Source organism: Salvelinus alpinus, chromosome 31 (assembly GCF_045679555.1).
Source record: "Salvelinus alpinus chromosome 31, SLU_Salpinus.1, whole genome shotgun sequence".
In the NCBI taxonomy this organism is placed as follows: domain Eukaryota; kingdom Metazoa; phylum Chordata; class Actinopteri; order Salmoniformes; family Salmonidae; genus Salvelinus; species Salvelinus alpinus.
Genome location: NC_092116.1, coordinates 32,006,283 through 32,021,282, shown reverse-complemented (window position 1 = coordinate 32,021,282; position 15,000 = coordinate 32,006,283). Strand labels below are relative to the sequence as shown.

At 48.8% G+C, this 15,000-nt stretch overlaps 1 protein-coding gene across 9 annotated transcripts in view; it reads left to right on the top strand.

Moving 5' to 3' along the window:
* The window catches only part of dysf (dysferlin, limb girdle muscular dystrophy 2B (autosomal recessive)), a 210,889-nt gene that overhangs the window by 177,989 nt on the left and 17,900 nt on the right, over nt 1-15,000 (top strand). For all 9 annotated transcript variants that reach the window (XM_071379261.1, XM_071379260.1, XM_071379258.1 and 6 more), the window contains 5 exons: nt 4,410-4,538; nt 4,880-5,035; nt 6,287-6,378; nt 10,012-10,182; nt 10,424-10,566. In XM_071379261.1, coding sequence (XP_071235362.1) covers nt 4,410-4,538; nt 4,880-5,035; nt 6,287-6,378; nt 10,012-10,182; nt 10,424-10,566 — 691 coding nt within the window. The remainder of the gene's footprint in view (nt 1-4,409; nt 4,539-4,879; nt 5,036-6,286; nt 6,379-10,011; nt 10,183-10,423; nt 10,567-15,000) is intronic.

The following is a 15,000-nucleotide window of genomic DNA, read 5'->3' as shown; positions in this document are numbered from 1 at the left end:
GTTCTACAATCTGAATCATCTGAACCATGTTCTACCATCTGAACCATGTTCTATCACCTGAACCTTGTTCTACCATCTGAACCCTGTTCTATCACCTGAACCATGTACTCCCATCTGAACCATTTTCTACCATCTGAACCATCTGAACCATCGGAACCATCTGAACCATGTTCTACCATCTAAACCATGTTCTACCATCTAAACCATCTGAACCATGTTCTATCACCTGAACCTTGTTCTACCATCTGAACCATGTTCTATCACCTGAACCATCTGAACCATGTTCTACCATCTGAACCATGTTCTACCATCTAAACCATCTGAACCATGTTCTATGACCTGAACCTTGTTCTACCATCTGAACCATGTTCTATCACCTGAACCATCTGAACCATGTTCTATCACCTGAACCATGTTCTCCCATCTGAACCATGTTCTACCATCTGAACCATCTGAACCATCTAAACCATGTTCTACCATCTGAACCATCTAAACCATCTGAACCATGTTCTATCACCTGAACCTTCTTCTACCATCTGAACCATGTTCTATCATCTGAACCATGTTCTACCATCTGAACCATCTGAACCATGTTCTACCATCTGAACCATCTGAACCATGTTCTACCATCTGAACCATGTTCTACCATCTGAACCATGTTCTATCATCTGAACCATGTTCTACCATCTGAACCATCTGAACCATGTTCTACCATCTGAACCATCGGAACCATCTGAACCATCTGAACCATGTTCTATCACCTGAACCTTCTTCTACCATCTGAACCATGTTCTATCACCTGAACCATGTTCTCCCATCTGAACCATGTTCTACCATCTGAACCATCTGAACCATCTAAACCATGTTCTACCATCTGAACCATCTGAACCATCTGAACCATGTTCTATCACCTGAACCTTCTTCTACCATCTGAACCATGTTCTATCACCTGAACCATGTTCTACCATCTGAACCATGTTCTACCATCTGCACCATCTGAACCATGTTCTACCATCTGAACCATGTTCTACCATCTGAACCATGTTCTACCATCTGAACCATCTGAACCATGTTCTACCATCTGAACCATGTTCTACCATCTGAACCATGTTATACCACCTGAACAATGTTCTACCATCTGAACCATCTGAACCATGTTCTACCATCTGAACCATCTGAACCATGTTCTACCATATGAACCATGTTCTACCATCTGAACCATCTGAACCATGTTCTACCATCTGAACCATGTTCTACCATCTGAACCATGTTCTACCATCTGAACCATGTTCTACCATCTGAACCATGTTCTACCATGTTCTACCATCTGAACCATATTCTACCATCTGACCCATGTTCTACCATCTGAACCATGTTCTACCATCTGAACCATGTTCTACCATCTGAACCATGTTCTACCATCTGAACCATCTGAACCATGTTCTACCATCTGAACCATGTTCTGCCATCTGAACCATGTTCTACCACCTGAACCATCTGAACCCCACAGGACCTCTGTATATACAGGTCACCTCTCCCACATTACCCATCTGAACCCCACAGGACCTCTGTATATACAGGTCATCTCTCCCACATGACCCATCTGAACCCCACAGGACCTCTGTATATACAGGTCACCTCTCCCACATTACCCATCTGAACCCCACAGGACCTCTGTATATACAGGTCACCTCTCCCACATGACCCATCTGAACCCCCACAGGACCTCTGTATATACAGGTCACCTCTCCCACATGACCCATCTGAACCCCCACAGGACCTCTGTATATACAGGTCACCTCTCCCACAGGACCCATCTGAACCTCACAGGACCTCTGTATATACAGGTCACCTCTCCCACATGAACCATCTGAACCTCACAGGACCTCTGTATATACAGGTCACCTCTCCCACATGACCCATCTGAACCTCACAGGACCTCTGTATATACAGGTCACCTCTCCCACATGAACCATCTGAACCCCACAGGACCTCTGTATATACAGGTCACCTCTCCCACATGACCCATCTGACCCCCACAGGACCTCTGTATATACAGGTCATCTCTCCCACATGACCCATCTGAATCCCACAGGACCTCTGTATATACCGGTCACCTCTCCCACATTACCCATCTGAACCCCACAGGACCTCTGTATATACCGGTCACCTCTCCCACATTAACCACATTTCCATACCTCACCTCTCGCCCTCTTTATCCTTCCCCTGTCCCTTTAATATAAGACACACATATCTTAAAGACAATGTTTTGACTTTCCCAACTTTCCGAGGATTCCTCGTGGGGTTTGCCGCTGGGGGATAGATAGGGAACGTTATTCCGTCATCATTCCCAGACGCCAGACAGCCAGCCGCCCCTCACCCCTCCACTCACCCGTTCCGCCCCCGCCCCTCACCCCTCCACTCACCCGTTCCGCCCCCGCCCCTCACCCTGGTCTGGTCTGTTGTGTCCCTTGGTAGTGAGCAGTTCTTTCCAGCCCCTCACCCCCTCATTTCTTTCCTTTCTCATCTCCTCCTATTTTCTCACCCTTCATCCTTTCTCCCACGCCCTTCGACTCACCCCCTCCGCTTGCTTACCCTCACCCTTTCTCTCACATTTTATCCAACTTGGTTTCCATTTTACAGAGCTCTCAATCTATACCTGACACTGATCCAACTCTAAGAGAGAGAGAGAGAGAGAGAGAGAGAGAGAGAGAGAGAGAGAGAGAGAGAGTTGTGGCTGTGGCATAGAGTGATAAACATACTGTGAATGTACACAATGTGACAGAGGCATTGCACGTTTGCACAGCCCTTCCTCTGCTACTACTGACACACACACACACACACACACACACACACACACACACACACACACACACACACACACACACACACACACACACACACACACACACACACACACACACACACACACACACACACACACACACACACACACACACACACACACACACACACACACACACACACACACACACACACAGAGAGTCGTGTGAGTCTCTAACCGTTGGGACTAGTGTGTCACCTCACAGACACGCACATGTTGGTATGTAGTCATCATCATAGCAATAAAGTTTAGCATCAAACCAATCTTTATTTTCACATTCTGCATGACATCTTACCTGAAACTCATCCACTCTGCATGACAACTTACCTGAACCTCATCCACTCTGCATGACATCATACCTGAACCTCATCCACTCAGCATGCCATCATACCTGAACCTCATCCACTCTGTGTGACATCATACCTGAACCTCATCCACTCAGCATGACATCATACCTGAACCTCATCCACTCTGTGTGACATCATACCTGAACCTCATCCACTCTGTGTGACATCATACCTGAACCTCATCCACTCAGCGTGACATCATACCTGAACCTCATCCACTCTGTGTGACATCATACCTGAACCTCATCCACTCTGTGTGACATCATACCTGAACTTCATCCACTCTGCATCACATCATACCTGAACCTCATTCACTCAGCATGACATCATACCTGAACTTCATCCAGACTAATTCCACCCATATTGGATCAAGTCTACTTTCAAGACCTAATGTGTTTGTGTGTGTGTGTGTGCGTATGTGTGTGCGTGTGTGTGTGTGTGTGTGTGTGCGTATGTGTGTGGGTGCTTGTGTGCGTGCCTGTGTGCGTGTTGTTGGATCAAGTTTGTTTCCAAGACCCACTCAACAGTAAAGGTCACGTATGCAGCAGTGGCTTGGAGTCCAACGACACCGTTGGGTTGTAATATTTAAATGAAAGAAATAGAAATAAAGGGTTTTCCTTTGATGTTCATATCACAGACGTGAATATATAAACACACAAGCTCTGTCGTGTTTACACACTCACAGCATTTCTGCTCTCACTTTGTCCATTTCTCTCTCTCTCTCTCTCTCTCTCTCTCTCTCTCTCTCTCTCTCTCTCTCTCTCTCTCTCTCTCTCTCTCTCTCTCTCTCTCTCTCTCTCTCTCTCTCTCTCTGTCTATCTCTCTCTCTCTCTCTCTCTCTCTCTCTCTCTCTCTCTCTCTCTCTCTCTCTCTCTCTCTCTCTCCCTCTCTCTCTCTGTCTATCTGTCTCTGTCTCTCTCTGTCTCTCTCTGTCGCTCTCTCTCTGTCTATCTGTCTCTGTCTCTCTCTGTCTCTCTCTGTCGCGCTCTCTCTCTCTCTCTCTCTCTCTCTCTCTCTCTCTCTCTCTCTCTCTCTCTCTCTCTCTCTCTCTCTCTCTCTCTCTCTCTCTCTCTCTCTCTCTCTCTCTCTCTCTCTCTGTCTTTCTTTCTCTCTCTGTCTTTCTCTTTCTCTGTCTTTCTCTTTCTCTCTCTCTCTCTCTCTTTCCTAATGTCTCTCTCTTCATCTCCTCCTCCTCAACCTCTTCTCCTCTACTTTAGGTGTATGACAGGCCACTGGAGAAGATAGAGGGATTTGAGAGGCTGTCAGACTTCTGCCAGACCTTCAAGCTGTACCGTGGGAGGAACCAGGATGAAGGAGAGGACCCTTCTATAGTCGGAGAGTTCAAGGTGAGAGGTTAGGGGTTATAGGTCAGGGGATAGGCTGTAGATCGGCAAGAACCAAGACAAAGGAGAGGACCCTTTTATTGTAGAAGAGTTCAAGGTAAGAGAGGGATTAGGGGTCAGAGGTAATCATTTAGGCTATAACGTGGGTTAAACCAGGACGATGTAGAGGACCTTTCAAGGGCAAAGGTTCCTTATAGCTCAGAGACCGTCTACAGATATGTCAATTATTATAGAAATGTATACTACCTCTCTAAAATACATATATATATTTTTATTCAACCAATTTTAAATGCTCTTCCTCTCCCCATCTCTTCTTCACCCTGACAAATACCCCCCCCCCCCAGGGTATGTTCAAGATCTATTCTCTCCCAGAGGACCCCTCGACCTCCGCACCCCCCCGACAGTTCCGTCAGCTACCCTCCAACAGCATTGAAGAGTGTCTGGTCAGAGTCTACATCATACAGGCCACCGGACTTCAACCTAAAGACGCCAACGGAAAGGTAAGAAGGGATCTAGGGAGGAATGGATGAGTCCTCCAGGCCACCAGGACTGCAACCTAAAGACGCCAACGGAAAGGTAAGAGGGGATCTAGGGAGGAATGGATGAGTCCTCCAGGCCACCAGGACTGCAACCTAAAGACGCCAACGGAAAGGTAAGAGGGGATCTAGGGAGGAATGGATGAGTCCTCCAGGCCACCAGGACTGCAACCTAAAGACGCCAACGGAAAGGTAAGAGGGGATCTAGGGAGGAATGGATGAGTCCTCCAGGCCACCAGGACTGCAACCTGAAGATGACCAATGGAAAGGTAAGAAGGGATCTAGGGAGGAATGGATGAGTCCTCCAGGCCACCAGGACTGCAACCTAAAGACGCCAACGGAAAGGTAAGAAGGGATCTAGGGAGGAATGGATGAGTCCTCCAGGCCACCAGGACTGCAACCTAAAGACGCCAACGGAAAGGTAAGAGGGGATCTAGGGAGGAATGGATGAGTCCTCCAGGCCACCAGGACTGCAACCTAAAGACGCCAACGGAAAGGTAAGAGGGGATCTAGGAGGAATGGATGAGTCCTCCAGGCCACCGGATTACAGCCTGAAGATGACCAATGGAAAGGTAAGAGGGGATTTAGGAGGAATGGATGAGTCCTCCAGGCCACCGGATTACAGCCTGAAGATGACCAATGGAAAGGTAAGAGGGGATCTAGGAGGAATGGATGAGTCCTCCAGGCCACCAGGACTACAACCTTAAGACTCCAACGGAAGGTAAGAGGGGATCTAGGGAGGGTCGGAAGAATGGATGAGTCCTCCAGGCCACCAGGACTACAACCTTAAGACTCCAACGGAAAGGTAAGAGGGGATCTAGGGAGGGTCGGAGTAATGGATGAGTCCTCCAGGCCACCGGACTACAGCCTGAAGACTCCAACGGAAAGGTAAGAAGGGATCTAGGGAGGGTCGGAGTAATGGATGAGTCCTCCAGGCCACCGGACTACAGCCTGAAGACTCCAATGGAAAGCTTCCACTGGATCCATCCATAGACATGTATAGACGGTTCACAGGTCACAAAGCTGGTTTTAGTGTGGGCCTACTTTATAGCAGAAGTCATTATGGAACAGATTCAAAGAAGAGCCCTCTATCCACCTCTAATATAATATCACTGACCTGTCTATCTTAACCACTCTATAAACCAATTCAAATCACCACTATGTCTTCAGGTAACACAACTAGCCTGTTATGTGTGTTTGTCTCCTGTCCTGCAGTGTGATCCGTATGTGAAAATCACTCTGGGCAACAAGTCCATCAACGACCATGACAACTACCTACCCTGCACCCTGGACCCTGTGTTTGGAAAGTATGCCATACCTTTTACTCTCTCTCTCTCTCTCTCTCTCTCTCTCTCTCTCTCTCTCTCTCTCTCTCTCTCTCTCTCTCTCTCTCTCTCTCTCTCTCTCTCTCTCTCTCTCTCGTTCTCTCTCGTTCTCTCTCTCTCTCTCTCTCTCTCTCTCTCTCTCTCTCTCTCTCTCTCTCTCGTTCTCTCTCGTTCTCTCTCGTTCTCTCTCGTTCTCTCTCTGTCTCTCTCTGTCTCTCTCTCTCTCTCTGTCTCTCTCTCTCTCTCTGTCTCTCTCTCTCTCTTTCTTTCTCTCTCTCACTCCCTCTCTCTGTCTGTCTCTCTCTCGTTCTCTCTCTCTCTCTCTCTCTCTCTCTCTCTCTCTCTCTCTCTCTCTCTCTCTCTCTCTCTCTCTCTCTCTCTGTAGTCAGTTGTTGTAACATCTCTACACCAGTAGGGGTCACTACACTCACACAAATGATTGAGTGGCAAAAGAGAGACATGGTCTACAGTAACACAGTAACAGATCAGAGACATGGTCTACAGTAACAGATCAGAGACATGGTCTACAGTAACACAGTAACAGATCAGAGACATGGTCTACAGTAACAGATCAGAGACATGGTCTACAGTAACAGATCAGAGACATGGTCTACAGTAACACAGTAACAGATCAGAGACATGGTCTCACAGTCGGACCGGCACGCAGACGGCGGCCGTCCAGCAGACGGCTGGTCTACAGTAACAGATCAGAGACATGGCTCGTACAGTCGGACAGGCACAGTAACAGATCAGAGACATGGTCCGTCACAGTAACAGATCAGAGACATGGTCTACAGTAACAGATCAGAGACATGGTCTACAGTAACAGATCAGAGACATGGTCTACAGTAACACAGTAACAGATCAGAGACATGGTCTACAGTAACAGATCAGAGACATGGTCTACAGTAACACAGTAACAGATCAGAGACATGGTCTACAGTAACAGATCAGAGACATGGTCTACAGTAACACAGTAACAGATTCGAGACATGGTCTAAAGTAACAGATCAGAGACATGGTCTACAGTAACAGATCAGAGACATGGTCTACAGTAACAAATCAGAGACATGGTCTACAGTAACAGATCAGAGACATGGTCTACAGTAACACAGTAACAGATTCGAGACCTGGTCTACAGTAACAGATCAGAGACATAGTCTACAGTAACACAGTAACAGATTAGAGGCATGGTCTACAGTAACAGATCAGAGACATGGTCTACAGTAACACAGTAACAGATTAGATACATGGTCTACAGTAACAGATCAGAGACATGGTCTACAGTAACAGATCAGAGACATGGTCTACAGTAACACAGTAACAGATCAAAGACATGGTCTACAGTAACACAGTAACAGATCAAATACATGGTCTACAGTAACAGATCAGAGACATAGTCTACAGTAACACAGTAACAGATTAGAGACATGGTCTACAGTAACAGATCAGAGACCTGGTCTACAGTAACACAGTACCAGATTAGATACATGGTCTACAGTAACACAGCAACAGATCAGAGACATGGTCTACAGTAACAGATCAGAGACATGGTCTACAGTAACACAGTAACAGATTAGATACATGGTCTACAGTAACACAGCAACAGATCAGAGACATGGTCTACAGTAACAGATCAGAGACATAGTCTACAGTAACACAGTAACAGATCAGAGACATAGTCTACAGTAACACAGTAACAGATCAGAGACATAGTCTACAGTAACACAGTAACAGATCAGAGACCTGGTCTACAGTAACACAGTAACAGATTAGATACATGGTCTACAGTAACACAGTAACAGATCAGAGACATGTCTACAGTAACACAGTAACAGATCAGAGACATGGTCTACAGTAACAGATTCGAGACCTGGTCTACAGTAACAGATCAGAGACATGGTCTACAGTAACACAGTAACAGATCAAAGACATGGTTTACAGTAACACAGTAACAGATTCGAGACCTGGTTTACAGTAACAGATCACAGACATGGTCTACAGTAACACAGTAACAAATCAGAGACATGGTCTACAGTAACACAGTAACAGATCAGAGACATGGTCTACAGTAACAGATCAGAGACATAGTCTACAGTAACACAGTAACAGATCAGAGACATGGTCTACAGTAACAGATCAGAGACATAGTCTACAGTAACACAGTAACAGATTAGATACATGGTCTACAGTAACAGATCAGAAACATGGTCTACAGTAACACAGTAACAGATCAAAGACATGGTCTACAGTAACAGATCAGAGACATAGTCTACAGTAACACAGTAACAGATCAGAGACATAGTCTACAGTAACACAGTAACAGATCAGAGACATGGTCTACAGTAACACAGTAACAGATTAGAGACATGGTCTACAGTAACACAGTAACAGATCAGAGACATGGTCTACAGTAACACAGTAACAGATTAGATACATGGTCTACAGTAACAGATCAGAGACATGGTCTACAGTAACACAGTAACAGATTAGATACATGGTCTACAGTAACAGATCAGAGACATGGTCTACAGTAACACAGTAACAGATTAGATACATGGTCTACAGTAACAGATCAGAGACATGGTCTACAGTAACACAGTAACAGATTAGATACATTGTCTACAGTAACAGAGTAACAGATTAGATACATGGTCTACAGTAACAGAGTAACAGATTAGATACATGGTCTACAGTAACAGAGTAACAGATTAGATACATGGTCTACAGTAACACAGTAACAGATCAGAGACATGTTTTAAAGTAACAGAGCTGGCTGATAGAGTGATTGTTCCTTTACCTGATGTTCATGATGTCAACTGGCTGTCTATGAACGATGTTAACCTCTTATGTAGCGAACTGTCAATGACAGATGTTATAACCTCTTATGTAGCTAACTGTCTATGACGGATGTTATAACCTCTTATGTAGCTAACTGTCTATAATGGATGTTATAACCTCTTATGTAGCTAACTGTCTGTGACGGATGTTATCACCTCTCATGTAGCGAACTGTCTATGAAGGATGTTATAACCTCTTATGTAGCTAACTGTCTATGACGGATGTTATAACCTCTTATGTAGCTGACTGTCTATGACGGATGTTATAACCTCTTATGTAGCGAACTGTCTATGAAGGATGTTATAACCTCTTATTTAGCTAACTGTTAATGACGGATGTTATAACCTCTCATGTAGCTAACTGTCTATGACGGATGTTATAACCTCTTATGTAGCTAACTGTCTATGACGGATGTTAAACTCTTATGTAGCTAACTGTCTATGACGGATGTTATCACCTCTCATGTAGCTAACTGTCTATGCCGGATGTTATAACCTCTTATGTAGCTAACTGTCTATGACGGATGTTATAACCTCTTATGTAGCTAACTGTCTATGAAGGATGTTATAACCTCTTATGTAGCTAACTGTCTATGACGGATGTTATAACCTCTTATATAGCTGAATTCCCCAGATCCTCTCATCTTTCGTCACAGGTTATTTGAGCTGAGCTCTCTGCCTGTAGAGAAAGACTTAAGGATATTTTTATGTGGTCATGACAGGTTTATAACCTCTCATGTAGCTGTTATTAAGACTTATGTTTCCTCTATTCCAGGTTGTTTGAGCTGTCCTGCTCCCTGCCCATAGAGAAGGACCTGAGGATCCAGCTATATGATTATGACATGTTGACTAAAGACGAGAAGATCGGAGAGACCGTTATTGATCTGGAGAACAGATTTCTGTCCCGCTACGGAGCGTGTTGTGGCTTACCCCAGTCCTACTGCCTGTGAGTTGGGTGTGTGTGTGTGTCAGTGTGTGTGTGTGTGTCAGTGTTTGTCAGTTTCTGCATGTTTGAGTGTCTGAGTGTTGGCGGGGGGGGGGGGGGACGGGACTACAGAGGACAGCTCCTAGTAACGACAGGGACATGTAGTGGTGTTACTAGGACCTGTCCTCCTCTCTCACCAGCCTCCTCTGGTGCATTGGTGTGTTGTGACTTTATGACAGTACGTATTCCTCTCCTTCCTCAGATCTGGTGTGAACCGGTGGAGAGACCAGTTGAAGCCATCTCAGCTGCTAGTCAGACTATGTGAGAGGAGGCACTATAGGAGACCGGTCTATAAACAGGACAGAGTCTTCTTCAGAGGACATGAATACACTGCTGCTGACTTGGGTGAGTGAGTGAGTGAGTGAGTGAGTGAGTGAGTGACTAAGTGAGTGAGTGAGTGAGGGAGGGAGGGAGGGAGGGAGGGAGGGAGGGAGGAAGAGGAAGAGGAAGAGAGGGAGGAAGAGGAAGAGAGGGAGGGAGGGAGGGAGAGAGAGGGAGAGAGAGGGAGAGGGAGGGAGAGGGAGGGAGGGAGAGAGAGAGAGGGAGAGAGGGAAAGAGAGAGAGGGAGAGAGGGAGAGAGAGAGTACGTGAATACATTGCTGCTGACCTGATGTGAGACTGCATATGGCGATGTCAAATTGAATAACATTTTTGTTGTCACATGCTTGGTAAACAACACGTGTGGACTAACAGGGAAATGCTGACTTACAGGCCGTTACCAAGAAATGTAGAGAGAAATAAAATAGAGAAATAATAGGAAATAAAAACATGTAATAATAAGGAAGAAATAAATACACACCGATGTGTGATGACTTAGACGTTATGTACCCCCCCCCCCACCAAATAAAGGAGGGGGGGGGGGGTACCTAGTCAGTTGTACCACTCAATGCATTCAACTGTAATGTGTCTTCTGCATTCAACCCCTCTGGATCAAAAACAAATGCAGCATTAGAAAACAAAAACAAAAACAGAAAATAGCAGAATAATTGTTCAGGAGCAGCAACACGTTTGCTATCCACTGCATCTCATTACTATGTTTTCTATGAAGGGTCACTGTGTTGTCCACACGCCTCTCCGTAGTTGTAATGGAATGACTAATACAACCTATTAAAACACACTACGTCGGTTTGGTGCAGAGAGGGAATCTGAGGAGAAAGGCATATATCATCCCTGAGTGTGTGTTTCTGTGTGTGTGTGTGTGTGTGTGTGTGTGTGTGTCAGTAGTAGCAAAGGAAGGGCTGTGTAAACGTACAAGGCCTTTGACACGTTGTGTAAATTCACAGTGTGTATATCACTCTACGCCACGGCAACAACCCTCTCCCCCTCTCCCTCTCCCTCTCTAGCTATCTCTCTATCTCTCTCTCTTTATCTCTCTCTTTTTATCTCCCTCTCTTTTTATCTCCCTCCCTCCCTCTCTATCTCCCTCCCTCTCTATCTCCCTCTCTCTCTATCTCCCTCTCTTTCTATCTCCCTCTCTTTCTATCTCCCTCTCTTTCTATCTCCCTCTCTCTCTATCTCCCTCTGTTGAGATGAGACCCCTCAACTCTAGGGTCTTAATTACCAAGTTCTTTCTGTCGTTCCTCTTCCCTCCATCCTCCCCCTCCTGCCACCCTCATCTGTCCTCCACCCTCCCTCCTGTCCTCACCCTGCCTCCCCCTCCCTCCTTTCCTCCCTCCTGACCTCTCCCCTTTCCTCCCTCCTGTCCTCCCCTTCCCTCCTTTCCTCCCTCCTTTCCTCCCTCCTGTCCTCCCCTTCCCTCCTTTCCTCCCTCCTGTCATCCCTCCTGTCCTCCCCTTCCCTCCTTTCCTCCCTCCTGTCATCCCCCTCCCTCCCCCTCCCTCCTTTCCTCCCTCCTGTCCTGTCCCCCCCCACCTCCCTCCTTTCCTCCGTCCTGTCCTGTCCCCCCCTCCCCCTCCCTCCTGTCCTCCCCCTCCCTCCTTTCCTCCCTCCTGTCCTCCCCCTCCCTCGTTTCCCCTCCCTCCTTTCCTCCCTCCTGTCCTCCCCCTCCCTCCATTCCTCCCTCTCTATCTCCCTCTCTCTCTATCTCCCTCTCTTTCTATCTCCCTCTCTTTCTATCTCCCTCTCTTTCTATCTCCCTCTCTCTCTATCTCCCTCTGTTGAGATGAGACCCCTCAACTCTAGGGTCTTAATTACCAAGTTCTTTCTGTCGTTCCTCTTCCCTCCATCCTCCCCCTCCTGCCACCCTCATCTGTCCTCCACCCTCCCTCCTGTCCTCACCCTGCCTCCCCCTCCCTCCTTTCCTCCCTCCTGACCTCTCCCCTTTCCTCCCTCCTGTCCTCCCCTTCCCTCCTTTCCTCCCTCCTTTCCTCCCTCCTGTCCTCCCCTTCCCTCCTTTCCTCCCTCCTGTCATCCCTCCTGTCCTCCCCTTCCCTCCTTTCCTCCCTCCTGTCATCCCCCTCCCTCCCCCTCCCTCCTTTCCTCCCTCCTGTCCTGTCCCCCCCCACCTCCCTCCTTTCCTCCGTCCTGTCCTGTCCCCCCCTCCCCCTCCCTCCTGTCCTCCCCCTCCCTCCTTTCCTCCCTCCTGTCCTCCCCCTCCCTCGTTTCCCCTCCCTCCTTTCCTCCCTCCTGTCCTCCCCCTCCCTCCATTCCTCCCTCCTGTCCTCCCCCTCCCTCCTTTCCTCCCTTCTGTCCTCCCCCTCCCTCCTTTCCTCCCTCCTGTGCCTCCCCCTCCCTCCTTTCCCCTCCCTCCTTTCCTCCCTCCTGTCCTCCTCCATTCCTCCCTCCTGTCCTCCCCCTCCCTCCTTTACTCCCTCCATCCTCCCCCTCCTGCCACCCTCATCTGTCCTCCACCCTCCCTCCTGTCCTCACCCTGCCTCCCCCTCCCTCCTTTCCTCCCTCCTGACCTCTCCCCTTTCCTCCCTCCTGTCCTCCCCTTCCCTCCTTTCCTCCCTCCTTTCCTCCCTCCTGTCCTCCCCTTCCCTCCTTTCCTCCCTCCTGTCATCCCTCCTGTCCTCCCCTTCCCTCCTTTCCTCCCTCCTGTCATCCCCCTCCCTCCCCCTCCCTCCTTTCCTCCCTCCTGTCCTGTCCCCCCCCACCTCCCTCCTTTCCTCCGTCCTGTCCTGTCCCCCCCTCCCCCTCCCTCCTGTCCTCCCCCTCCCTCCTTTCCTCCCTCCTGTCCTCCCCCTCCCTCGTTTCCCCTCCCTCCTTTCCTCCCTCCTGTCCTCCCCCTCCCTCCATTCCTCCCTCTCTATCTCCCTCTCTCTCTATCTCCCTCTCTTTCTATCTCCCTCTCTTTCTATCTCCCTCTCTTTCTATCTCCCTCTCTCTCTATCTCCCTCTGTTGAGATGAGACCCCTCAACTCTAGGGTCTTAATTACCAAGTTCTTTCTGTCGTTCCTCTTCCCTCCATCCTCCCCCTCCTGCCACCCTCATCTGTCCTCCACCCTCCCTCCTGTCCTCACCCTGCCTCCCCCTCCCTCCTTTCCTCCCTCCTGACCTCTCCCCTTTCCTCCCTCCTGTCCTCCCCTTCCCTCCTTTCCTCCCTCCTTTCCTCCCTCCTGTCCTGCCCTTCCCTCCTTTCCTCCCTCCTGTCATCCCTCCTGTCCTCCCCTTCCCTCCTTTCCTCCCTCCTGTCATCCCCCTCCCTCCCCCTCCCTCCTTTCCTCCCTCCTGTCCTGTCCCCCCCCCACCTCCCTCCTTTCCTCCGTCCTGTCCTGTCCCCCCCTCCCCCTCCCTCCTGTCCTCCCCCTCCCTCCTTTCCTCCCTCCTGTCCTCCCCCTCCCTCGTTTCCCCTCCCTCCTTTCCTCCCTCCTGTCCTCCCCCTCCCTCCATTCCTCCCTCCTGTCCTCCCCCTCCCTCCTTTCCTCCCTTCTGTCCTCCCCCTCCCTCCTTTCCTCCCTCCTGTGCCTCCCCCTCCCTCCTTTCCCCTCCCTCCTTTCCTCCCTCCTGTCCTCCTCCATTCCTCCCTCCTGTCCTCCCCCTCCCTCCTTTACTCCCTCCTTTCCTCCCCCTCCATTCTTTCCTCCCTCCCTCCTGTCCTCTCCCTCCCTCCTGTCCTCCCCCTCCATCCTTTCCTCTCCCTCCCTCCTCCCCCTCCATTCTTTCCTCCCTCCCTCCTGTCCTCTCCCTCCCTCCTGTCCTCTCCCTCCCTCCTGTCCTCCCCCTCCATCCTTTCCTCTCCCTCCCTCCTCCCCCTCCATCCTTTCCTCCCCCTCCATCCTTTCCTCCCTCCCTCCTGTCCTCCCCCTCCCATCTGTTCCTCTTCCCTGTGGTTCTAACAGATACCAACTGTCTGAACCAGTGTTTTACTCTATGATACTGTACTCTATGTGGGACGTCATTCGTCTTACCAAGGTCATGGTTGCCATCCATTTTGGTGATTTACGGCAAAGTGGTGTGTGTGTGTGTGTGTGTGTGTGTGTGTGTGTGTGTGTGTGTGTGTGTGGGTGTGTGGGTGTGTGGGTGTGTGCCAACGACAACACCGCGGTGAGCTCCTCAGTTACAGTAGAACGCCGACACTCTCCGTTTCCACTGTAACCGCGGTTACCAGTGCGTCAGGCGCTTGTCAATCAGCCATCTTGTTTCATCCTTCTCTCTCTCTCTCTTCTCCTCTCCTCCTCCTTCTCTTCTTCCCCTAAGAGAGGTGACTCTAGGTTCAAAACCATAAACTTTCTGTCTGGGATGTCTGGTTGTATTTGGATCCACTTGTGATTTTCCTCTCGGGCGGTCAGTCTGTGTGTTTGTGAGTGTTTGTGTGTGTGAGAGAGTGTGTATGTGTGTGTGTGCTTGCGTACGTGAGTGTGGGCATGTCAGTCTCTG